Source organism: Zeus faber (assembly GCF_960531495.2).
Source record: "Zeus faber genome assembly, chromosome: 17".
NCBI lineage: Eukaryota > Metazoa > Chordata > Actinopteri > Zeiformes > Zeidae > Zeus > Zeus faber.
In genome coordinates, this window is record NC_137204.1 from 30,853,701 (window position 1) to 30,881,376 (window position 27,676).

General features: G+C 47.3%; 2 protein-coding genes and 1 pseudogene across 4 annotated transcripts; 2 read left to right on the plus strand and 1 right to left on the minus strand.

Moving 5' to 3' along the window:
* Positions 1–3,000: 3,000 nt before the first annotated feature.
* Positions 3,001–8,173, minus strand: LOC307243101 (NLR family CARD domain-containing protein 3-like; annotated as a pseudogene). Its single transcript has 6 exons — positions 8,138–8,173; positions 7,101–7,350; positions 3,987–5,562; positions 3,687–3,860; positions 3,292–3,472; positions 3,001–3,093 (listed from the first exon to the last, which is right to left on the minus strand). The product of its transcript is annotated as an NLR family CARD domain-containing protein 3-like (transcript).
* Positions 8,174–15,198: 7,025 nt separating this feature from the next.
* On the plus strand, positions 15,199–16,139 carry LOC307243102 (high affinity copper uptake protein 1-like; the record flags this gene model as incomplete). Its single annotated transcript, XM_080017750.1, has 3 exons — positions 15,199–15,263; positions 15,746–15,883; positions 15,983–16,139. The coding sequence occupies 3 exons, from the start codon at positions 15,199–15,201 to the stop codon at positions 16,137–16,139; spliced, it is 360 nt and encodes a 119-aa protein (XP_079873876.1).
* A 1,919-nt stretch (positions 16,140–18,058) lies between these two features.
* Positions 18,059–27,023, plus strand: rassf6 (Ras association domain family member 6). 2 transcript variants are annotated; one of them, XM_080017352.1, is made up of 11 exons: positions 18,059–18,129; positions 18,282–18,395; positions 19,843–19,921; positions 20,162–20,286; positions 23,741–23,835; positions 23,943–24,131; positions 24,220–24,323; positions 24,422–24,473; positions 24,698–24,816; positions 24,951–25,048; positions 26,629–27,023. In XM_080017352.1, the coding sequence occupies exons 2-11, from the start codon at positions 18,343–18,345 to the stop codon at positions 26,702–26,704; spliced, it is 990 nt and encodes a 329-aa protein (XP_079873478.1). In that variant the 5' UTR covers positions 18,059–18,129; positions 18,282–18,342; the 3' UTR covers positions 26,705–27,023. The 2 variants fall into 2 exon arrangements, 1 of the variants encoding a protein (XP_079873478.1); XR_013844600.1 differs by lacking the exon at positions 26,629–27,023 and having other exon boundaries at positions 24,220–24,473; positions 24,705–24,816; positions 24,951–25,041.
* The last annotated feature ends 653 nt before the right edge of the window (positions 27,024–27,676 follow it).

The following is a 27,676-nucleotide window of genomic DNA, read 5'->3' on the forward strand; positions in this document are numbered from 1 at the left end:
GCGTGGCAGACTATCAACTTGCTCTCAAGGACAAAAACAAGTGTCCAGTGACTGCAGATGCTATTGCTTCCCAGCTCCTGAAAAATGGTCGCTTCCCTGATGCGGACAAAAACTTTGCACGACTGACATCGTGTGAGGTATCATCCCTCTCCAGAGCAGCCAGCGCTGATGCTAATCTCTCAGGAGACTTCACAGCAGCCGAGCTAAAGGCAGCAATCAAAAAACTGAAGCTGGGCAAATCACCAGGTCGAGACAATATCCACCCAGAGTTTGTCATGCACCTAAGTGAAAGAACATCTCAATGGCTACGCACATTCTTCTCATCATGCTTCCGGAGGTCCAAGCTCCCAAAGACCTGGCGCCGTGCTTCCATCATAGCCTTGCCAAGCCGAACAAACCCGCCGAATACCCAAAGTCCTACAGGCCCATATCCCTGCTCTGTGTCCCATACAAGATTCTGGAGAGGCTGATCCACAGCCGCATTGAGCCAGTGGTGGACCCTCAACTCCCACCGGAACAAGCCGGCTTCCGCAGAGGCTGGTCAACGGTGGACCAGGTAACGCTACTCACCCAGGACATCGAGGACAGCTTCCAAGATAATGAGAAAGCTGGAGTAGTATTCCTGGACCTGACAGCCGCTTATGACACTGTGTGGCACCTAGACTACACCTGAAACTGTTGAGAACAATCCCGGACCGGCACATGGTGAGATTTATCATGGAGATGCTATCTAACCATAGCTTCATCCTACAAACCAGCGATGGCCGGACCAGCAGGCTCAGAAGGCTGAAGAATGGTGTCCCGCAAGGCTCTGTCCTCTCACCAATGTTATTTAACATCTATATTCACGACCTGCCAGACACAATATCCAAGAAGTACGGCTATGCGGACGACCTGGCCATCATGCTTCGATGCCCAAAATTCGAAGACTATGGAAGAAGGCCTCAACCGAGACATGGGCATCCTGGCAGACTACCTCCAGAAGTGGCACCTTCAGCTCAGCATGGGCAAAACAGTGTCTGCAGCTTACCACCTCTTCAACCGGGAGGCAAGAAGGGAACTGGACGTGCATGTTGGCAACATCCGACTGGAGTTCCAGCAAGCCCCCAAGTACCTCGGCGTATGCTTGGACCGGACGCTGTCCTACAAGCAGCACCTGGATGAAGTGAAGGCCAAGACAACCGCAAGGGTCTCGCTCATCCGCCGCCTTGCAGGCTCGACTTGGGGAGTTTCCCCCCAGACCCTACGCATATCCACGCAAGCCCTGGTCCTACCCGTAGCGGAATACTGTGCCCCTGCCTGGAGCAGAAGTCCACATGCGAACAAGGTGGATACTGTCATCAACAGCGCCCTCCGGATAGTAACTGGTTGTCTGAAACCCACCCCTGTGTCCTACCTGCCAGTCCTAGCTGGTATCGCCCCACCCAGTCTCCGACGGGAAGCAGCTACCCTCGCCCTGGCAAGAAAAGCCCAGAAGAACGACTGGCACATCCTGCACAAAGCCACAACAACACCGGGACCACCATGCAGGCTCAAGTCTCGCCATCCCTACAACAAGGCAGCACAAGAGATGCTACAGTCGATCCCTGACGACTTGTCCAAGGACGCCTGGCTGGCAGCATCCTGGAGACAATCGTGGGAGACAGCTGCGCCCTCCCGCATCCAACAATACATCCGGGACCCAGGAGGAGGTGTAAAAGGAGAAGACATGCCACGCCACCTATGGACCTTGCTGAACCGCCTGCGTACTGGCGTCGGACGCTTCAAGTCATCTCTAAAGAAGTGTTGCCTATCCAACAGTGGAACCAGACACAACAACAGTTTGTCATGTAACACAGGACTTTCCACAGGGATACGGAGATACCAACAAGCAGCTGGGGGGTCCGGGGCCAAAACAATCCTGCCCTAAAAAGCCTGGATTAGGTGCCGACAGCTTCTCATGCCATTAGTGCATCATATACACTGTGTCAAGGATTGCATATTTGAATGTGTTTGCCTCCACGGTGGTAAACATGTGTTCAGTTCTCGTAAAGGAGAATTGGGCTTCTTGTGGTTTCACCCCACAGCGTCTGTAAATAGTTATTCATATTTCAAACCACGCCTATTCCTTCTTTCTCCTTGATGAACACCTTCACTGTCAGGTGTATCAAGACAGGCCACAATGATGCTTCTTGTATTGTTTTACTAGAAACAGAAATTAACTCTTATTAAAAAAACACAAACACCTTGATTTGAAGGGGAAACATGTTTTTAAGCCCAAGTACATTCCACAAGGATGACCTTGAGTGACACTTCAATAACTTGTTTGTTTCAGAGACCTTGAGAGTTTTTATGCAAATATCCACCATCATCACAGAGGAGCCTTTACTGCAGAGCATCAACAAGGACAGAAAGACAGGACAGCAGGACAGCAAGACAGTAAGACAGGACAGCAAGACAGCAAGACAGGACAGCAGGACAGCAAGACAGGACAGTAAGACAGGACAGCAGGACAGCAAGACGGGACTGTAAGACAGGACAGCAGGACAATAAGGCAGGACAGTAAGACAGGACAGCAGGACAGCAGGACAGCAAGACAGGACTGTAAGACAGGACAGCAGGACAGCAGGACAGCAAGACAGGACAGCAGGACAGTAGGACAGTAAGACAGGACAGCAGGACAGTAAGACAGGACAGTAAGACAGTAAGACAGGACAGCAGGACAGTAAGACAGGACAGTAAGACAGGACAGCAGGACAGTAAGACAGGACAGCAGGACAGTAAGACAGGACAGTAGTATATAAAGTGAATCACAACCTGTTCATCAAAACTATTTTATTTCATTTAAAATCTAAATAATAAAGTAGCTGCACTCCAGTGAGGTGCTGCAGTGCTGTTTGCTTATGCAAAGCTCTGCTCACATCTCTGTTTGCTTCATATGTTGTGGATTGATCAACAGGCAGATTGTCCATGTATCAGCAGCGTGATGAAGACACATGATGTCCACCATCATCTTCATTCTCAGTAGGATGTGAATGGATGGACGTCCCATACTGCTGTGTGGATATAGGAATGAATCAAACCTCCACTGTGAATCCTCCATTGTGCTCCACCCTGGAAAGAAGAACGAGAGATCAGGGAAACATGGACATTAAGAAGCTCCATATCCATCGTTTCCCATCATGCATCCTCATATGTGCTGTCTAACGACAAAGCACGTTCCCCAGCATCCCAGTACGATTGACCACATGGTTGTAGAGCGTCCTCCTTATAGAAGAGCTTGTCAGGGAGTGTCAGCTGGTCTCTCCATACCTGAGAGTGTCCAGTGTCCAGTCTCAAGCGTGGCTCCTCCAGGCCAGCACAGAGCAGCCTAACTCCTGCCTCTCCTGGGTGGTTGTAGCTCAGGTCCAGCTCTCTCAGATGGGATGGGTTGGAGCTCAGAGCTGAGGCCAGAGAAGCCACGCCCTCCTGTGTGAGCAGACAGCCTGACAAGCTGCAAATACAACATGAAGCACCAGGTGTCAACATCAGGAAGACGGTTACTATGGCAACAGACAGATACATAACACATTGAGATGGAATATTGATTTGAAATGATTTTACTAGTATACACATGCAGGGAGGAGTTGTAATGCATGAGTATTTGATGTCCATTCATGATCCAGTTTGTTCCAGGGTTAGGGTTTAGGGGGTTGAGTAACACTGACCTGAGAGTGTCCAGTGCACAGTGTGGACTCCCCAGTGCAGCAGAGAGCAGCTTCACTCCTGAATCCTGCAGATCATTGTTGCTCAGGTCCAGCTCCCTCAGACGAGAGGAGTTGGAGCTGAGAACTGAGGCCAGAGCTTCACAGCTTATCTCTGACAGATTACAGCCTCTCAACCTGCACATCAACATGCACAGATAAATACATAGTTTGATATTAGATATACACAGATATTTACTTCAAATATCTCATCAGATGTCAAACAGTGTACAGTTCATATACGTATGTTATCTGTGCACCTACAAAGATGTTTGAGGCTTTGACCACGGGCAGCAGCCTCAGAAGAGCCTCCTCTGAAGCAGAGTATTTCTTCAGGTCAAACACTTCCAGCTCCTCTTCTGATGACAGTAAGATGAAGACCAGAGCTGAGCACTGAGCAGGGGAGAGGTTCACTGTGGAGAGACGTCCTGAGCTCAGGTGATGTTGGATCTCCTCCACTAGAGAACGGTCATTCAGCTCATTCAGACAGTGGAACAGGTTGATGCTTCTTTCTGTGGAGAGATTCTCTCTGAACTTCTCCTTGATGTAACGCACTGTTTTCTGATTGGTCACTGAGCTACTTCCTGTCTGTTCCAGCAGGCCTCGTAGGAGCAGCTGATTGGTCTGCAGTGAAAGGCCCAATGGGAAGCGAAGTAACAAGTCCAGGTGTCCGTTGACACTCTTCAAGGCCTTGTCCACAGCACTCTGGAAGAGGGATTGTTAGCCAGGTTTCTTTTGAAAAAGCTGAGAGAACTTTTCTAACAGCAGATTGACACCGGTGCTGATGAACGTCATAAAGCCATAAACAGCAGCCAGAAACTCCTGGATGCTCAGATGGACAAAGCAGAAGACCTTGTCCTGGTAAAGCCCACACTCCTCTTTAAAGATCTGGGTGAAGACTCCTGAGTACACTGAGGCTGCTCTGACATCAATGCCACACTCTGCCAGGTCTGCTTCATAGAAGATCAGGTTTCCTTTCTCCAGCTGCTCAAAGGCCAGTTTTCCCAGGGACAGAATGATCTTCTTGCTCTCTGTATTCCAGCGTGGATCTGTCCCAGATCCTCCACGATACTTGACGTTCCCCTGTATGGACTGAACCAGCAGGAAGTGGATGTACATCTCAGTCAGGGTCTTGGGCATCTCTCCTCTCTGGGCTGTTGTCAGGACGTGATCCAGAACTGTAGCAGTGATCCAACAGAAGACTGGGATGTGACACATGATGTGGAGGCTACGTGATGCCTTGATGTTTGAGATGATGGTGTCGGCCTGCTCGTCCTCTCTGAACCTCTTCCTGAAGTATTCCTCCTTCTGTGGGTCGCTGAAGCCTCTCACCTCTGTCACCATGTCCACACACTCAGGAGGGATCTGATTGGCCGCTGCAGGTCGTGTGGTTATCCAGAGGCGAGCGGAGGGAAGCAGGTTGCCCCGGATGAGGTTTGTCAGCAGAACGTCCACTGAGGTGGACGCTGTGACATCAGTCCAAATCTCATTGTTCTGGAAGTCAAGAGGAAGTCGACACTCATCCAGACCGTCCAAGATGAACACAACTTGGAAGTTGTCGTAGCTGCAGATTCCTGATTCTTTGGTTTCAAGAAAGAAGTGATGAACAAGTTCCACCAAACTGAACTGTTTCCCTTTCAGCAAGTTCAGCTCTCTGAAGGTGAATGAACCTCATGTTCCTGGTTGACCTCCTCACCCCCTCCCTCTATGATGTAGAGCTCTGTGTAGATCTGCTTCAGAAGTGTTGGTTGTCCTGCTTTAGCGATTCCGTCAAACAAACACTGGAACTTCTCCTTCAGATCAGACTTCAGGTTACGTTGGCTCACGGCAGCAACATTTACTGAATGAACAAACAACAGAGGACATCAATGAGTAGATGTTAAGGTCAGTGAGAGTAATGTCACTAAGCTCCCATCTCCATGTTTCTATTCATCTCATCACTGCTGGTTGAACAATCAGACTGACAGTGTGTGCAGTCCAATGTGGAACTGTTGTTTAGGAAAGCTCCTAGAACGTCTCCTGGACTGCATCCTACCTCCTAGATTGTCTCCCAGCTACTTGACTGCCTCCTAGGACCTACACCGTCTCATGGACTCTCCCTGAGCTCCAGGACCAGGAGTCGGCAAATAGCGGCCCCCGACTTGAATGAAACAACCTTCGTTAATTGTAATTATTAATTCAAGCTAAAATGGACAATAATTCTCCCGACGGGACCTGGGAGCGTAGCCTTTAAATGGGCTGATCTGAGACCTCAGAGTTAAAACCTACGACGGAGAAAAAATAAATATGCCAAAATATATAACTGGTTGAAAAACAATAAAACAGAAAAGGTATTTTCTCTGCATTTGGCTTCTGGTCCATACCAAAACGGCTTCCAGGATCTGGACTTTAAGTGGAAAAGCAGTTTTTCAAGTATTGGTGTGTACGAGTAAGAGCTTCATGAAAGCGCTGACGTCAACACTTGCTTGTGTGGTTGTGTTCATCTCCCCGTCTCCACGGGGGCGATCAGCGTCCGTCCAGCTTTAGGAACGGCGTCCGTACAGTGTTGTGTCGGAATATGATCAAGAAGCTCAACACGCTGCCTGCTGCCCACGTTCTTCTGTGTTGTTTAACATAGTACACCCTACTGGCCTGGCGTGCTCATGTGGGCCGTTTAAACCCTTGTGTTCTTGTGGTGACGGAGACATTTTGTTCTTGTGTTTGTTTGTTTGGTTTAGAAATATCCATCTACCTGCCTACGGAGCTTAAGGCCAGCTAACTCTGTGATGTCTGCCAGCCAATCAACACCAAAGAAAGGAACTGGCCAGGAGCCTAAATGAACTGCCGACCCCTGTCCAGACTGTCTCCTAGCTCCTAGATTGTCTCCTAGCTCCTAGATGGTCTCATAGCTCCTGGATGGTAGTGTCTTACTGCTCTGCAGAGAGGCAGCTAGGTCCTTCTGCTTCCTCTTCTCCTATAGTGTCCCCTAAACTCTCTCCTAGCTCCTAGATGGTGTCCTAGCTTCTAGATGGTCTACTAGCTCCTAGATGGTCTCCTAGCTCTGAGATGGTAGTGTCTTACTGCTCTGCAGAGAGTCAGCCAGGTCCTCCTGCTTCATCTTCTCCTATAGTGTCACCTAAACTCCCTCCTAGCTCCTAGATGGTCTCCTAGCTCCTAGATGGTCTCGAAGCTCCTAGGTGGCCTTCTTCTTCCTAGATGGTCCCCTAGCTCCTAGATGGTCTCCTAGTAGTGGTACTGGTAATGGTAGTGTCTTGCTACTCTTGCTGCTCTGCTCTGAATGTCAACCAGGTCTTCCTGCTTCATCTTCTCCTATAGTGTCCCCTAAACGCTCTCCTAACTCCTAGATGGTCTCCTAGCTCCAAGGTGGTAGTGTCTTGCTGCTCTGCAGAGAGTCAGCCAGGTCCTCCTGCTTCACCCTCCTCAGGAAGTGCAGTGTGATCTCCACAACTCCCTCTCTGGCGCTCCTCCTACTCCTCCTCCTCCTCTGCTCCTCTTCCTCACCCTCCTCCTCCTCACCCTCCTCTTCCTCCCTCTTCCTCTCAGAGCATCGCGGCTCCTCTGGACTCAGGAGCTGGCGGAGCCTCTTCAGCTCCTCCTTCACAAAGGTGACCACGTTGTCCTCCAGCAGCTGGAACAGAAGAACATCAGTGAGAACTTGACATCCCACTGGTGTGAAGAGGGAGGCCTGGAGTGCACCAGCACCACCACACACACTGCTTCACTTCTCCACAGGACAGAGTTATTGCAGCAGTTCTTGATGATTTAAGAATGAATAAAGAGTTGAATTGCAGGTTGAGAACTTTAATTCAACCTGCAGACTAACTCTGTCCTGGATGCAAATGGCATACAAATACTCTGTGTTGTATGCCCAGCATGCTGACAGCACAGGTAAAAAAAAAATAATAATCCGACCCACTTCACAACAAAGAATGCCTGAAACTCCACCTGTCCACATCTCCACCCACATCAAATAAAATGCCAAATCAACCAGCCAGAAGCAAATGACTGTGGCTTCTTCATTTTCCATCTGACAGAAAAACTCCAAAATGGTTCTGTGCACTGGCCTGGTTTTGAATAAAATACTGTTTTGTTCAATTAACCTTGGTTGTGATTTTCCCCTTTTTGTTTAAAATGGTTCCAATAGAAACCAGGAATGAATAGAAACAAGAATGTTTTAATGCAGACATAGGTTGTAAGACGACTAGAATCTTCATACTGGTGTGATTGTACGCATCAAAGGGTTAAACTGAGCATTTATGAAGTGCTTTAGCAAGTTAAAATATCGCGTACCGCGATATAGCCTAAAAATATTGTGATATTATTCATAGGCCATATTGCCCAGCCCTAGTTTGAAGGTTCCCATGGCACTGAAAAACATTTGAGGACTTTGAAAGAGTGACCCACCACACGAGTACCGTTCCCAAATACACATCCAGCCCTTCCCATGACATGGCGCTATCCTTGGCTGTTGGCACCTTTTCTTTTCCTCTGCATTTCGCTGTGGTTCACTGGCCGCTCAGAAACTCACGTCCTGATCAACAGCGCGGCCGCGGCACTGACGGCCGTTCAGGAAATCTCCCGTTCCTCCGACGGCCGGTCCGACGCTGGTTCTGACTGATTAATTTCCTCCGGACTTGCTCCCTCTGCTCAGTGGAGAATGATTACAACCATCTCCTTTATTTCCATCTTCTTTTCAAAGTCCTACCTCTTCTCCCTGGAGGGGCGGCCATCTCTGAAGTCAGGTAGACGTCCCATAGACCGGTCACTCTTCATGGAGACACAACTGGGTTCAGGACAGTCTGCTCTCTCCTGATGGAATCTACCAGATAAACAATAAGCACCATCTGGACGTTAGGATTTGAGGATGTTTAGCTGTTTTATTTGATCAACTATTTGGTAAATCCTCACCTCTGTTCCGTACACTGATCTCCATCTTTAAAATCTAAAGGTGGATCCATAGAGCGGTCACTCCTGAAGGAGACCCCACTGGGGGCAGGATCCTCTGGACTCTCCTGCTGCTCTGGGCTTCAACACAACACACACAGAGCTTCTCCTCAGACTCATGAAGGTGAAGTGACATCACTACTGAGCTCTGAGACGCTCAGATTCTCATATTACCTCTTAGCTTTGCTCGGGCCGCCATGTTCCCCAGACAGAGTTGTTTTAGAGGTGGGACGCCCCTCCTCTCTCTCCTCACACACATTCATGGTAGACTGCAGACCTTGACATAAAGACACCAACATACTGTCCTAGCTGCTGACATAGTGATGTTCAACATGTGTTTACGTCTTGTTTTTTACCTGCTTATTCCATTTGGAGGTGGCAGGGGGCTGCTGGCCTCCTCACTTCACTGTGAGCAGGAAGCAGAAGGAACTCACTCACTGTGTTTGGTTCCATCAGGTTGGTGACCCCTTTTACAACTTAATTTACAGTGTCATAAAGACACACCCAGTGTCATGAAAGTGCACTTTGAATTCTATTTCCTGCTCTGTCAGAGACAAAGGTGCTTTCTGAATCTATTGTGGTGTAACTATGTTCTGGTCAACTGTCTGGACAGATAAGTAGACTAAATATAGTGGAAATAACATTCCAACATCTGTTTAAACATGTTCAGTGAAGCTTTCAACCTTCAGCCCAACAAGATTTAATAAGTTTATTGGTCACATACATATAGAACAGAAACAGTCTTTATTTGTCACGCAACACACCACACTACAACACATGCTTGCACACACACACACACACATGCACATGCTTTGATGGTGCCGGTGAAATGGTTCCTCTGCATTGAACCATCCTGGCTTGTCCTTCCTCCGGGGCCACAGCCAGGAGCAGTGGGCAGCGTACGTGGATGCGCCCGCGTACCAGGTGATAAGTGTCCATCGCTGGTCAGACCATGATGGGGGCATGTTTTTGGTGGGGGTCCTTTCTGACGTGAGGTGGAGGAAACCCCATGTGAGCACGGGGAGAACATGCAAACTCCACACAGAAAGGCTCCTATTTGGGAGATTATAGTTACTATACATATACTATACATACGGTCATACATATATGCAGTCAAATGTCATGATTAAGCACAATAAACTCTATAAAATCTAAAAATACTAATAATACTAAAATGTACATAATCGTCACGAGGCGCTCGCGCAGGCACAGGGGACGGCGCCACAATCGGGATTCTGGGTTCTATAATTATATAATAGTATTAACTGTCAGTGTTGTATTAAATATACATTTAAATAGTCCGAAATCTTCACAGGTACTGTACCTGACATCCACGTGACACTGAAGAGGCGTGTCAGCCAAGACAGCCCAACAGCCTTCAGCATCTGAGGGCAAATCTCATCCACCCCCGGCGCCTTGTCACCAAGGAGCTTTTTGACTGCCTCAGCGACCTCTGCCAGGCATATGGACGAGACTTTCCTCTAGTCTTCAGACTCTGCCTGTTCCCCTGAGGACATATTGATAGGGTTCAGGAATTCCTCAAAGTGCTCTTTCCACCGCCCGACAATATCCCCAGTCCGGGTCAGCAGTTCTCCTCCCTGGCTGAACATAGCCTGAGCCAAGCCCTGCTTTCCCTTTCTGAGTCACCGAACAGTTTTCCAGAACTTCCTTGAGGCCAACCGAATTATAATTGTTATTATAATTAATATTAATAATAATAATATTATTGTTGTTATTATAATTATAATTATTATTATCATCATCATGAATATTATTATACGTATATTTGAATGGAATATACTAGGAACATGGAATATACTGCAGTTACATCACCCCGGTGATGTGGGGGGCAGCAACAACAGAAACAACAGAAATAGCAGAAACAACAGACACAACAGCAGCAGAAACAGCAGCAACAGGAGAAACAACAGCAGCAACAGGAGAAACAACTAAAATAGCAACAACAGAAACAACAGCAACAACAACAGAAACAACTGCAGCAGCAACAACAATACCAATAGCAACAACAACAAAAACACTACAAGATAATGGAACTACAGATGGAGTGAGACCAGTCTGATCTATACCTGATGTAGTCAAGTCAAGTCAAGTCACACTTTATTTATAAAGCACATTTCATACCAGGACAACACAATGCGCTTTACATGGAAATACAATCAAACAAGGAACATTGTTGTCAGCTGGTAATTTTAAAAGAATGCCCCTGAAACAACAGCAACAACAAAAGCAGCAGCAACAATAGCAGCAACAACAACAAAAACAGCAACAAAAACAACTACAACAGCAGTAGCAACAACAACAGCAACAACAGCAGCAACAACAGTAACAATAGTAACAACAACAACAACAGCAGCAACAATAACGGCATCAGCAACAGAAACAGCAGCAGCAACAACAACAAAAACAACAACAAAAGCAACAACAACAGCAGCAGCAACAACAGCAGCTTCCTGCATACAGTCCCCCCTCTCCAGCCCACCAAAGACACGGCACGGACCAACATCTGGAGTGTTGAATGGCACCAACTCAACACCCGAGCCCAAGAATGGAACACCAACCGAATGCCTCGCCAGCGGACACGACCTCCCATGGCCGACCTGGAAGACCCTCAACAGACTGCGGGTGGAGCAGGGGAGGTGCAAAGCACTGTTGAAGACATGGAACTACCACACAGAGGACACGTGCTGGAATGTGACAACGCCCCCCAGTGCAGCCCCCAGGACCTGGCTGAACCAACTCCATCAGCTGTGTCCTGCGCCAGATACTGGCAGAATGACATCTAAGATTGCAAAGGACTCGAAGAAGAAGAAGCAGGAGTAACAACAATACAGGTAGCAACAACAACAAAAACACTACAAGATGATGGAACTACAGATGGAGTGAGACAGGTGTGATCTATACCTGATCTAACTACAGATGGAGGGAGACAGGTGTGATGTTCCTTCTTCTTCTCCTCCTTGTTTTACGGTGCTTGTCATCCATCTTATTGCTGCATCAGCGCCTCCTTCTGCTCGGGGTGTGAATCACACACCAACAAACTATAAACATATTAAAGGGACGGAGGCTAAACATGGATTTATATTTCAATTACAACAATAGAATTACTCAAAATATTTAAAACAATGAGTTCAGTTCTTTATTAAAGGGGACCTTCCCTCCTTATTTCCTGTCATATATAATGTTACATTATGGGATGCTGATATTAGATGTGGTCAAAGTGTCAGATAATGAGGTCCACTAATGACAGTCATCTCTGTGAATGAAATGCTCTGAACACTCCGTTCACAAAGGTTTTTCAATGAATTTATTCATTTAATTTAATTGTCTTTAATTTAATATCATTTAATTTAATATCATTTAATTTAATTGTATTTCATTGTATTTAATTGAATCGAATTTAATTGAATTGTATTTCATTTAGTTAAATAGTTGTAACTTTCATGAAATTGTCCCACGTTGACTTGTTCTTTCTTGTACCTGTGCTGTCAACATGCTGCACACATGTTTTTTCTGCTCCATCTCAAAGTTCATTTTCAGAGCTGATCTCACTGTCACCCCCTGGAGGATGTTGACACTCCTGCAGCAGCAGCTGCAGCAGCAACACACCAAGTCACGTGGGGAGAGGCCGCTGCAGCCCCCCCTGGAGGCCGCTCACACACCACACACAACCTCACCTGGAAGCAAGATGGCCGACGCCTAGGCATCTTGGGATGTTTCACCGTGACGCGCTTTTACTTTGAGGGACAAGAATGCTTTGCTCCGAGACCGTCTCCTAGCTCCTAGATTGTGTCCTGGCTCCTAGGCTGTCTCCTAATTCCTAGATTGTGTCCTAGCTCCGAGACTGTCTCCTAGTTCCTAGATTGTGTCCTAGCTCCTAATCTGTCTCCTGACTCCTTGACTGTCTCTTGACTCCTAGGCTGTCTCCTAGTTCCTAGATTGTGTCCTGGCTCCGAGCCTGTCTTCTAGTTCTTAGAGTGTCTCCTGTCTCCTAGACTGTCTCCTGAGGTCCACCGTCGTTCCTGTGCCGAAGATCGCCTCTCCTTCCTGCCTGAATGACTACCGTCCGGTGGCCCTCACCTCGGTGGTCATGAAGTGTTTCGAGAGGCTGATTAAGGATTACATCTGCGCCTCCCTTCCCCGCACCTTGGACCCGTTGCAGTTCGCGTACCGGCAAAACAGATCCACGGATGACGCGGTCTCCCAGTGTGGCACACCACGCTCACGCACCTGGATGGCCAGAAGGGGGCCTATGTGAGAATGCTGTTCATCGATTATAGTTCAGCTTTCAACACCATAGTCCCCACCAGACGGATTGAATGGTCCGCTGTGCACCTGGATCCTGGACTTCCTCACAGGCCGCCCCCAGGTGGTCAAGGTGGGGAATTACATGTCAAGCTCCCTCACCCTGAATACAGGATCCCCCCAGGGCTGCGTCCTCAGCCCCCTACTGTACTCCCTGTACACACATGACTGTGTGGCCAGGTCCAGCTCCAACACCATCATCAAGTTTGCTGACGACACCGTGGTCGTGGGCCTGATCACCGACTGCGATGAGAAGGCCTACCGCGAGGAGGTGGCTGACCTGTCACTCTGGTGCCAGGACAACAGCCTCCACCTGAACGTCAGCAAAACCAAGGAGCTGATTGTGGACTTTAGGCGTGGATCACAATCGAGGACGCACGCGCCCTTGTGGATTAATGGGACTTCTGTCGACAGGGTGAGCAGCTTCAGATATCTGGGAGTCCACATCACAGAGGACTTAACATGGACTGTACACACAGACACTCTGGTGAGAAAGGCGAGGCAGCGTCTCTACCACCTCAGGCAGCTGAGGAAATTCCGGGTCTCGGTGAGGATCCTCAAGTCCTTCTACTCTGGAGCAGTGGAGAGCATCCTGACAGGCAACATCACTGCCTGGTTTGGGAGCTGTACTGCTCAGGACAGGCGGGCCCTGCAGAGGGTGGTGCGTTCAGCTGAACGTACCACTGGAACTACCCTCCCCCCCTTGCAGGAGTTATACACCAGGAGGTGTAGTAGCAGAGCCCGTAGGATCATGAAGGATCCTCATCACCCCAACAACGGACTGTTTCAGCTGCTGCGTCAGGCAAGCGCCTCCGCAGTCACGCAGCGAGAACAGAGACTGAGACGGAGTTTCTTCCCTCAAGCCATCAGAACTGTCAATGCTGACCTCACCAGGGGTCCTAACTGAGCCATACACTAGGCTCCACTACCTACTGTACTGTATGTAGCATACTGTACCTCATACTGTGTCACTGTTCAGGGTTGTTCGTGATGCCGTATTGCTGCGCCGTACTATTGTATACTGTGCTGTATTATCCCAAACACTACCTCACTCTACTCACATTCACATGCCACTTTAATTCACATGCCACTTTAATGCACATATCTGTATATACATAGGCATATTCCTTCTACCTATTCCATTTTATTTCATTTTATTTTTATTGTATTTTATTCTATATATTTTTATCTTTTATCTCTACGTTTTAGGAGTCAGTTAGTCGGTCTATTAGAAAGGAATTCTTTACTTTTATTTCTTTTTTTCCTAGGACATATTGTGTGCTATCACCGGGTGCGTTGCATTACATTTCACTGCATATATGTATGAAAGTATGTATATGTATGAAAGTATGTATATGTATGTGACAAATAAGAAATCTTGAATCTTGAATCTTGAATCTTGCCTCCGAGACTGTCTCCTAGTTCCTAGAGTGTCTCCTAACTCCTAGATTGTGTGCTGGCTCCTAGACTGTCTCCTAGTTCCTAGATTGTGTCCTAGCTCCTAATCTGTCTCCTGACTACTAGACTGTCTCCTAGCTTCTAGGCCAGGGGTGGGCAAACTACGGCCTGCGCGCCATATCCGGCCCACGGCGTTGTTTAATCCGGCCCGTGAAGCATTTATATTAACAACAATCCTCTACTTTTTTTAAAATTTGTAGTATTCATTTCACTGTTATTTTCCAGTAATACTTAATGGTACCACCAGATAGCGCATTGCCAGGCCTTCTCTGATGTCAAGCCACTCTTCTTCAGTTTATCTGATCGTCACGTATGCATCACCCGTCACAAAATGAGCGGACAAAAAAAGCACAAAATTGACAGCGAGTGTCAGGTTTTCAACAAAGACTGGATTGTAAAATATTGTTTGACTGAATTATGATCACCCGGTGAAGAAAGCCGATGTTCTTACGAGCTGAAAGACGCACACTGGCCTTGTGATCTGGCGTTGGCTGCGGACATCCTGGCACACATGAATGCGCTGAACGTGAAGCCACAAGGGAAAGGTCAGTTTGTAGACGACATGTATTGGAACGTGGAAGCCTTCAAGGTCAAATTGACTTTGTTCTCCAAACAAACAGATCATTTGCGCATCCCCCCCCCCCCCCCGCGCCAGCGCCACCAGAACAAGCCGCCCAACTCACCTGCACGGAGAATTCCGCCATCTATTCTCTGATTTTGAAAAGTTTGAAAAGTGACTTCAGCTGGCGTCATGTCCCCTGTCATTGGCGACGAGGCAGCACTGCGGGAATTCCAGCTGGAGCCGATTGATCTCGGGTCTGACTCCGTCCTAAAGGAGGAGTTCAACTCCGCCCCAACCGGAGACATTTTATGCTTCAACTGAATGAGACAAAGTTTTCAAACATCCAACGTCAACAGACGTTGAGTGTGATGAACATAAACAAAACAGGCCACAGAGCCCAGTTTACTGATTTAACACCTGAGCGCTGTCCTACCAGTTTCCACAACCAAAATTGCACCAGATTTTGATGCACTGGCAAACGGAGGGGGCGACCAACAACACTGTTCTCATTAAACCCATCAATGGTGAATTGTTGTATTTTTTATTTAAAAGAGGAAATAGGTTTCACATATATTTTACACAAAATGCGAGCCAAATTGTTTGCCCACCCCTGTTCTAGGCTGTCTCTTTGTTCCTAGACTGTCGCATACTTCCTAGACTCCTGTCTCCCAGTTCCTAGACCATCTCCTAGTTGCTAGACTGTCTCCTCGTTCCTAGACTGTCTCCTGACTTCTAGACTGTCTCCTTGCTGTGAGGCGCTGAAGATCGGACGGGAAGTTCTGCTGCGACGCAACCAGGTGACGGTGCGCTACAACAGCATGCCACTGGAGGGCAGTGATGGCACCGTGCTCATGGAGACGCACAAGACTGTGGGGTACGCTACTGCTAATGCTAGATGTATGTCAATGCTAATGCAAACACTAGCCCCATGATGTTAACTGTGATTGGTCTCCTGACTCCACCTGTCCAACAGGCAGCGCATGCTAAGCTCCGCCCACCTGCTGCAGACGCTGCTAGTCTTCATGACCTACAACCGCATCCTCTGCATCATGGTGGCGGCGAGCGGCGACTACTTCCTGTTCGGTTGGCGCAAGGAGGTGGTGCTGGACATCACAGAGCATTGCCACTAGGGGGCACCATGCAAACTTCATGTTAGCACAAATCCATGAAGTGTTCAAGATTCAAGAGGTTTATTTGTCACATACATATACATACTTTAATACATATACATACTTTCATTCATATGTGCAATTTAATGTCAATTCACCCAGGGATTACACACATTATGTTCTAGACTAAACACAGTAGCTTCCTCATTTCTACTTGACCAACTAACTGAAACAAACTGATTCCTAAAACGTAATGCAGTAAGTAAATTGAATAGTAAAGAATAAAACACAATAAAGTAACTGAAAAGTAATACAGAGTGGGTGTACAAAACAGAAATAAAGGGAATAGACTTGTGTATTTAATGAATAGGCTATTACGTATATACAGATATGTGCATTAAAGCGGCATGTGAATAAGGTGAGGTAGTGTGTGCGTTGAGATACATTTAGACATTTACATTTAGTCATTGATCAGACGCTTTTATCCAAAGCGACTTACAATTGTTCAAACACCGACGGACGCAGCCATCAGGAGCAATGAGGGGTTAAGTGTCTTGCTCAAGGACACTACAGCATGCAAGCAGGAGGAGCCTGGGATCCAACCAGCGACCTTTGGATCACTAGACCACCAGCTCTACCGCCTGAGCTACCATCCCCCTGAGATATACAGTACAGTATACAACAGTACGACACAGCCAGACAGTAACACCAAACAGAACAGCAGTACAGTATGCAGTAACCCAGTACAGTGATACAGTATTCAGTACAGTATCCTTCATAAAGAACAGTAAGGCTACACGAACAAACGAGTACAGTAAGGCAGTGTGAGTGTCTCAGTACTTTTTGTTAGGGCCCCTGGTGAGGTCAGCGTTGACAGTTCTTATGTCTTGATGTAAAACTCCGTCTCAGTCTCTGTTCTCGCTGTGTGGCTGTGGAGGCTCTTGCTCCACCACAGCAGCTGGAACAGTCCGTTGTTGGGGTGGTGAGGATCCTTCATGATGCTGCAGCTCTGCTACTACACCTCCTGGTGTATAAGTCCTGCAGGGAGGGGAGGGTATTTCCAGTGGTACGTTGGGCTGAAGGCACCACCCTCTGCAGTCCACAAGTCCAAATCCACAATCAGCTCCTTAGTTTTGCTGACGTTCAGGTGGAGGCTGTTTTCCTGGCACCAGAGTGACAGGTCAGCCACCTCCTCGCAGTAGACCTTCTCATCGCCATCCGTGATCAGGCCACCACAACCGTGTCGTCAGCAAACTTGATGATGGTGTTGGAGCTGGACCTGGCCACACAGTCATGTGTGTACAGGGAGCACAGTAGGGGGCTGAGGACGCAGCCCTGGGGGGATCCTGTTTTCAGAGTGAGGGAGCTGAACATGTGTTTCCCCACCCTAACCACCTGGCGCCGGGCTGAGAGGAAGGCCAGGATCCAGGCACACAGCCAGTCTGATGGGGACTATGGTATTGAAAGCTGAACTATAATCGCTGAACAGCAATCTCACAAAGGCCATCCAGGTGTGTGAGCATGGTGTGCAAATGTTGGTGACAATGCTGCTGCTGTCAGTGCTAAGTAGACGCAGCTGTCTCACTGCAGCTCTCAAAGCTGTCTCACTGCAGCTCCCAAAGCTGTCTCACTCTCCTTGGTGTCAGTTGTTTCTTCTTCTTCATGTTTTCTATTTCATGTTGTTTTTAGTTTCGTTCAACGTCGTCGTCTCTTTGCAGGTTTCACAACATCAAACAAGTCATGAAATAAACACTTAACACCGTGTACAACGTGCGCGCGCGCACACACACACACACACACACACACACACACACACACACACACACACACACACACACACACACACACACACACACACACACACTCTCCAGGTGTGTCCAATGTGTCTCAACTTGTTTGACAATCATTAACCTGCAACGTCAACGCAAAGCTAACGCTCACACACACAGACAGACACGCTGCTGGAGGACGGAGACAGAATTCGACGGAGAAGAGAAAGTCGGAAAAAATTGTAAATTCACGTTGTGATGGTAGCTTAGCATGTTAGCATTTTAGCATGTTAGCATTTTAGCATGTTAGCATAAAGATCAAGAGGGAGAGAGACAGACGTATTATAGAGAGCTACATTAGCTTCCAGCTAACATGTTCCTCTGGTTTTGATAGGCGCTGTGCTCTGCTGGTTATCTGGTTAGCTGGTTAGCTGGTTAGCAGGTTAGCGAGCAGGATGGAGTCATCGGGTGCTGACATCCAAACGGGCGACGGACGGACCCTCACGAGGTGGGACCCACATCTAACCACGTTAAATGGACTAATTGTCGCTTTGGATGTGACGTGATCTCATGACCTGTCATGTCATGCTCAATGATTTGATGACACATAACATGGGATGTTATGTGTCATAATGTGATGTTATGATGTGATGTCATAACATGTCATGTCAATTGTTGCAATGAGATGTGATTTATTGTCACGTGATGTCATGTCCTTTCGTGCCATGTGATCTGATGACACGATCCCCCCCAACACAGATGTGATGACATCTGAAGTCATGCGATGTGATTGTTTATTTCTTACAAACCTTTATCAGTCCCACAGCGTAGTGGTATCTGCCGTTTGGGGGCTTCAGCGTCTTGCTCAAGGACAGATCAGCAGCTACCAGGAGGAGCCGGGAATCAAACCGACAACCTTCCGCGACAACCCGCTCCGCCTCCTGAGCCACTGCCCACTGGGCAGTTTAATGTCATGTCGTGATGTAATGTGATCTAATGTGATCTGATGTCGTGTCCTGTCATATCATGTGATGTCATGGGATGTCATGTGATCAAATGAGATCAGATGTCATGAAATGTGATGTGATTTAATGTCATGATGTAGTGTGGTCTGATGTCGTGTCCTATCATAACATGTGATGTCATGTGAAGTGATGCATGTGATGTAATTTGATCTTATTTCATGTGATGGGATGCCATGTCGTGTGTTGTCATGTGATGTGATTTTATGTCATGTGATGTCATGATATAATGTGATCTAGTGTGATGTGATGTTATGTCATGTCATGATGTAATGTGATCCTGTGGGATCTGATATGATGTCGTGTGATCTGATGACATCTGATGTCATGACATGTTATGTCATGCAATCGGATGTCAGGTGATGCCATATGATCTGATGTCATGTTATGTCATTTGTCGTGACCTCGGCTGTTGTCATGATATGTGATGTCATGTGTTGTCATGTGATTTAATGTTATGTGATGAATGTGATCTGATGTCGCGTGATGTCATGTCCTGTAATTTCATGTGATGTGATGCAAGTGATGTGATGCGATCTGATGTCATGTCATGTGATGTCAATTGATTTGATGTCATTTGATGTCATTATGATCTGATGTAATATGATCTTATGTCATGTGATGTGAAGTCATGTGATGCCATGTCATATCATGTGATGTCATGTGATCTGATGTCATGTGATCTAATGTTATGTCATGGTATGTGATGCCATGTCTTCTGTTGTCATGGCATGTGATGTCATGATATGTGATGTCGTGTTGTTCTGTCATGTCATGACTGATCTACATGAAGCTAACTGGGCTTTTTGCTACTTTTTAATGTTCTGAATTTTTTGATGTTTTTGTGATTTTGCTGCAACTCAAAACATTTCTACTTGACTTGTTGTTTTGTGACTTTGAGTAAGTTTTTGTAACTTCCTTGTTTTCTTTCAGAGCCGAGTTCCTGCAGCTCATCAACACCTACAACTGTTTCCTCCAGGAAACATCGCAACTTCGCCTCAGCTACCAGCAGGTTAGCATGTTAGCATCATGTTGTATTGTTAGCATCGTAACTGAAGGTTTTCTGAGCGAGTACGGAGACCCTTAGGATGTTAGCAGCATGTTAGCAGCATGTTAGCATCATGGATACATGCTAACAGAGTGGTGACGCCATCCTGTTAGCCCTGTGTGCTAAAAGGATGCTAACGGCAGCATGCTCGTAGAAGGATTCCTGTTTGCATGTTAGCCTCATGTTAGCCCTGTATGCTAACAGGATGCTAACGGCGGCGTGCTGGTGGAAGGCTTCCTGAGCGTCTCCTGGGGTGTCCATCGTCCAATCAGGCTGAAGATCCAGGACGAGCCCAGGGCACATGACCCAACCCGACCAATCAGCAAGAGGTTGGTCATTAAGGGCCTGGAAACCCTAACGCCTTTAATGTCATCACTCACTACACCAAACAGTACACAGCCTACATTAAACTGTACACACCCAACATCAAATGGTACACAGCCTACATCAAACGGTACAGACCATACACCAAACTGTACACACCCTACATCAAACGGTACACACCCTACATCAAACTGTACACACCCAACATCAAATGGTACACAGCCTACATCAAACGGTACAGACCATACACCAAACTGTACACACCCTACATCAAACGGTACACACACTACATCAAACTGTACAAAACCTACACCAAACTGTACACACCCTCCATCAAACTGTACACAGCCTACACCAAACTGTACACAACCTACAACAAACTGTACACAACCTACACCAAACGGTACACAACCTACACCAAACTGTACACAACCTACAACAAACTGTACACAACCTACACCAAACGGTACACAACCTACACCAAACGGTACACAACCTACATCAAACGGTACACAACCTACACCAAACGGTACACAACCTACATCAAACGGTACACACTCTACATCAAACGGTACACAGTCTAGGTCAAACGGTAGACAGCCGACACCAAACTGTACACACCCTACATCAAACGGTACACAGTCGAGATCAAACGGTACACACCCTACATCAAACGGTACACAGTCGAGATCAAACAGTACACAGCCTACACCAAACGGTACACACCGTACATCAAACGATACACACCTACATCAAACGGTACACAGACTACACCAAAGTGTACACAACCTACATCAAACAGTACACATCCTACACCAAACGGTACACACCCTACATCAAACGGTACACAGTCGAGATCAAACTGTACAAAACCTACACCAAACTGTACACACCCTCCATCAACCTGTACACAACCTACACCAAACTGTACACAACCTACACCAAACTGTACACAACCTACATCAAACGGTACACACACTACATCAAACGGTACACACTCTACATCAAACGGTACACACTCTACATCAAAAGGTACACAGTCTAGGTCAAACTGTACACACCCTATATCAAACGGTACACAATCTACACCAAACTGTACACACTCTACATCAAACTGTACAAAACCTACACCAAATGTGCACACTCTACATCAAACTGTACACGACCTACACCAAACTGTACATGACCTACACCAACGGGACACAACCTACACCAACGGGACACAACCTACACCAAATGGTACACAGACTACACCAAACTGTACACAACCTACATCAAACGGTACACGAACTACATCAAACGGTACACAGTCTACTTCAAACGGTACACAGCCTACACCAAACTGTACACAACCTACACCAAACGGTACACAACCTACACCAAACGGTACACACCCTACATCAAACGGTACACAACTTACACCAATCTGTACACAGCCTACATCAAACGGTACACAACCTACACCAAACGGTATACAGCCTACTTCAAACGGTACACAGCCTACACCAAACGGTATACAGCCTACATCAAACGGTACACAGCCTACACCAAATGGTATACAGCCTACATCAAACGGTGTACATCTACTTCAAACGGTACACAGCCTACACCAAACTGTACACAGCCTACATCAAACGGTACAAAACCTACACCAAACTGTACACAGCCTACATCAAACGGTACACACACTACATCAAACGGTACACACTCTACATCAAACGGTACACACTCTACATCGAAAGGTACACAGTCTAGGTCAAACTGTACACACCCTATATCAAACGGTACACAATCTACACCAAACTGTACACACCCTACATCAAACTGTACACAATCTACACCAAACTGTACACGACCTACATCAAACTGTACAAAACCTACACCAAATGTGCACACTCTACATCAAACTGTACACGACCTACACCAAACTGTACATGACCTACACCAACGGGACACAACCTACACCAACGGGACACAACCTACACCAAATGGTACACAGACTACACCAAACTGTACACAACCTACATCAAACGGTACACGAACTACATCAAACGGTACACAGTCTACTTCAAACGGTACACAGCCTACATCAAACGGTACACAGTCTACTTCAAACGGTACACAGCCTACACCAAACTGTACACAACCTACACCAAACGGTACACAACTTACACCAATCTGTACACAGCCTACATCAAACGGTACACAACCTACACCAAACGGTATACAGCCTACTTCAAACGTTACACAGCCTACACCAAATGGTATACAGCCTACATCAAACGGTGCACATCTACTTCAAACGGTACACAGCCTACACCAAACGGTACACAGCCTACACCAAACTGTACACAGCCTACACCAAACTGTACACAGCCTACATCCAACGGTACAAAACCTACACCAAACTGTACACAGCCTACATCAAATGGTACACAGCCTACACCAAACGGTACACAACCTACACCAAACTGTACACAACCTACACCAAACTGTACACAACCTACATCAAACGGTACACAGCCTACATCAAACGGTACAGATATTAGTGAAACAACATGAACTGGACATTAAAGTCACATCACATGTCTGCTGCTAAATGAAGGAAAAGAGTGAAATATAAATATGATCCATATGTCAACAACACAAGCAAAGAACAAAGAAAACAAGACACTTTTGACAAAAGACAAGTACTGCTCCAGAATGTCCATGTGCAGCCTGCACATGGCAGCCTGCACATGGCAGCCTGCACATGGCAGCCTGCACATGGCAGCCTGCACATGGCAGCCTGCACATGGCAGCCTGGTCAACAAGTCATTCAAGGTCCAAGTGAAGAGTGTCTGAAAAGAGGAAACGTCAGTGATTCCATCTCTGTTCAATGTGGAGCAGAAACAGATGAAAACGATGTGCGTTGATAATGTTGAAAACGCAGATTTTAGTTGAAACATGAAGTGATAAACAACTAGATGGAATGTTTACGAACACATTACCATTATATTATTATTGTTATTATTATTATTATTATTATTATTATCATTATCATTGTTATTATTATTATCATTATTATTATTATCATTATATTATTATTATTATTATCATCATTGTATTACTACTATTAGTATTATTATTATTATTATTATTATGATTATTATTATCATTATATTACTATTATTATTATTATCATATTATTATCATTATATTACTATTATTATTATTATTATTATCATTATATTATTATTATTATCATTATATTACTACTATTTTTATCATTATTATTTTTATTATTATTATTATCATCATTATATTCTTATTATTATGTTATTAATATAAACATTTGAATTAATGTGTAATCTTATCAAATTAATTTAAATGAATATTTTTGAATGAATAGAGAAAGAGAAGGTTACAGCATGAAAATGTTGATGTTGTTATGTTCCGTCTCGCTCTACCTCCTTCTAGTGGAATGACCAGATGGGGTGAGTACATCGACCTCCATCAGATCGGTGAAGCAGATGAATCCACACAGGAAGTGATGGAAGACGACAAACGAGCAGGTCCTGAAAAAGTTCTGGAAAAATCCTCATTGGTTCCCAGGTCCTGGAGATGTCCCCATTTTTTACCAGGTCCTGGAAAAGTCCTCACTCAATCTCTTTCTGCCCAGGTCCTCAGGTCTATCAGTCCTCCACGCTTTGTCCCGGGGGGGCGGAGCTACCGGAGGGGGCGGAGTCTCAGCTGATTCGGTGCATGAGCGACGCCTCATTGGTCAAGAGGAGACGGAGGGGGCGTGGCCAGAAGACAGGCGCGGAGCTACGACACCGCTTCTCCATCAACGGACACTTCTACAACTATAAGGAAAGAGGGGATGAGTGAGAGAGAAGGAAGGGATGAGTGAGAATGAAGGGATGAGTGAATGAATTAATGAATTCTGTCTCTCTTCCAGACCTCCATCTTCACTCCCTCGTTCGGGACGTCGACCAGAGTTCGCGTTTCCACGATGATGACGGCGGACGAAGTGATAAAAGAACTGCTGAACAAGTTCAAGGTTGTAGACCTCTATCATCCCCCCATCACCCCTGCACCCCCTCACCCCTCCATCCATCACTTTTCAATCCCTTCTTTCTTTCTTTCCCTTCTCTGCAGATGGAGAACGACCCGCAGGAGTTTGCATTGTACTGCGTTCATCAGAGCGGAGGTAAAGAAGGAGGATAAAACAACAAAAAACAACAATGAAAAAACAACCAAATGATAGAGAGATGGGTAGACAGCAGCCAAGCTAACTCCAAGAAAAAGAAAGAACGAAGGAATAGATGAAAGGATAAAGAAAGGATTAAAGAAGAAATGAAGAAAGAAAGAAAGAAAGGATGAATGAAAGAATGAGAGGATGGAAGGATGAGATGCTAATGCTAGGTGTGTCAGAGCGCAGGAAGCTGGCCTGGTCACAGCGCCCCCTGTGGGAGCGCCTCCTGCAGGGTCCGTCTGAAGACATCATGAAGCTCTTCCTGATGGACCAGCACCAACAGGAAGTCAGCACAGACGTAAGCCACGCCCACTTCCGGTTTTGCAGCGTTAGCTTCAGCCCAAATGAGTGTAGCATCGTAGCATCGTAGCATCGTAGGAGTTAATTGGGAATCTGGGCTTTTCCTGTCTCCTACTTCCTGTTTCCTGTCAGGTGGCCCGGTACCTGAATCTGGACTTTCCGATCCTGGAGCAGGTTTTGCTGGAACTGGCTGAAGAGGAGAACCGGGCCGTGCAGGTCGTGGTCAGCAGGTGAGCACCAATACTGGACCAATACTGTGTTCAGCAACATGGCGACACATGGTGACACGCGGCGGCACGCGGCGACACGGTGACACATGGCCACACGCAGTGACATGTGACACGTCAACACACGGCGACATGGAGGCATGGCCACACCCAGTGACATGGCTCACTGGGTGTCCCTATGTTGCCATGTCACCAGGTGTCGCCGTGTCACCATGTGTTGCATGTCAACGGGTGTCGCTGTGTGTCGCCATTTCACCGTGTGTCACCATGTGTCGCCATGTCACCGTGTGTCACCATGTGTCGCCATGTGTCGCCATGTCACCGTGTGTCACCGTGTGTCACCATGTGTCGCCATGTGTCGCCATGTCACCGTGTGTCGCCATTTGTCGCCATGTCACCGTGTGTCGCCATGTCACCGTGTCGCTGTGCGTCGTTATGTCACGTGTATCACCATGTCAACGTGTTGCCGCGTCTCGCCATGTTGCCATGTCACCAGGTGTCGCCATGTCCACGGGTGTCGCCATGTCGCCATGTCAACGGGTGTCCCCATGTCAACGGGTGTCGGCGTGTCGCCGTGTGTCGCCATGTGTCGCCATGTGTCGTCATGTCACCGTGTGTCGCCATGTCACCGTGTGTCGCCATGTTGCTGTGTGTCGCTATGTCACGTGTATCGCCATGTCGCCATGTCAACGTGTTGCCGCGTCTCGCCATGTTGCCATGTCACCAGGTGTCGCCATGTCCACGGGTGTCGCCATGTCGCCATGTCAACGGGTGTCCCCATGTCAACAGGTGTCGGCGTATCACTGTGTGTCACCGTGTGTCGCCATGTCGCTGTGTGTCGCCATGTCGCTGTGTGTCGCTATGTCACGTGTATCGCCATGTCAACGTGTTGCCGCGTCTTGCCATGTTGCCATGTCACCAGGTGTCGCCATGTCCACGGGTGTCGCCATGTCAACGGGTGTCCCCATGTCAACGGGTGTCCCCATGTGTCGCCATGTCACCGTGTGTCACCATGTGTCGCCATGTCACCGTGTGTCGCCATGTCACCGCGTGTCGCCATGTCACCGCGTGTCGCCGTGTCGCCATGTCACCGCGTGTCGCCATGTGTCGCCATGTCACTGTGTGTCGCCATGTCACCGTGTGTCGCCATGTCACCGCGTGTCGCCATGTCACCGCGTGTCGCCGTGTCGCCATGTCACCGCGTGTCGCCATGTGTCGCCATGTCACTGTGTGTCGCCATGTCACCATGTGTCGCCATGTCACCATGTGTCGCCATGTCACCGTGTGTCGCCATGTCACCGCGTGTCGCCGTGTCGCCATGTCACCGCGTGTCGCCATGTGTCGCCATGTCACTGTGTGTCGCTACGTCACGTGTGTCGCCATGTGTCGCCATGTCACGTGTATTGCCATGTCACCGGGTGTCGCCGCGTGTCTCCATGGCACCGGGTGTCGCCGCGTGTCTCCATGTCACCGGGTGTCGCCGCGTGTCTCCATGGCACCGGGTGTCGCCGCGTGTCGCCTTGTCACTGTGTGTGTGTCAGTGGGGAAACAGGAAGGCTCATGCGTGTGTGTGTGTGTGTCAGGTTCCAGCAGGAGTACCAGCTCATGTCACACGTCCTGAACCTCAAGACCTGGTCCGGCGTGGAGACCCCGGTCTGAGGAAGATCTGAACGATGGAGGGAAAAAGGAGCAGGAAGTGGAAGAAGAGAAGCTAACGTTAGCATCAAGTAGCTGCGGATAAAATGTTTCATTAAGAACTGATCAATTCAAAAGAAGAGAAATGCTGCATTGCTACGATGAGCCTAGCGTTAGCATTAGCAGTTAGCCAGGACGGGCTGTATGGGTCCCGTTGCTACGGTAACATCCGTGGAGATCGAAAGTTTGGACTTGATTATTTCCCAGAATGCATCAGTATCATTTTACAGATTTGTTCACAGATACAATGTTTACAAAGTTATTTGGTGATTAAATAATAATTAAAATTATTTTTTTTATTAGTTTATTCTTTTTGACAAAACAGATTTAGGTTAACACCACAACACCTGCAACACACACACACACACACGCGTCTTTTCCACATTTTTCCCATGGAGGCGTGTCCTTCCTCCAGGGGGCGGGGCCAGGAGCAGCGACGCCCGGGCACCAACTTCAACGTCCATCACTGGTCAGACCATGATGTTCTGCATGTTTTGGGTGGGGGTCCTTGCAGATTTTACATGGAGGAAACCCCATGTTTTGGGTGTGGGTCCTTGCAGATTTTACATGGAGGAAACCCCATGTTTTGGGTGGGGGTCCTTGCAGATGTTACATGGAGGAAACACCATGTTTTGGGTGGGGGTCCTTGCAGATGTTACATGGAGGAAACCCCATGTTTTGGGTGGGGGTCCTTGCAGATGTTACATGGAGGAAACACCATGTTTTGGGTGGGGGTCCTTGCAGATTTTACATGGAGGAAACCCCATGTTTTGGGTGGGGGTCCTTGCAGATGTTACATGGAGGAAACCCCATGTTTTGGGTGGGGGTCCTTGCAGATGTTACATGGAGGAAACACCATGTTTTGGGTGGGGGTCCTTGCAGATGTTACATGGAGGAAACCCCATGTTTTGGGTGGGGGTCCTTGCAGATGTTACA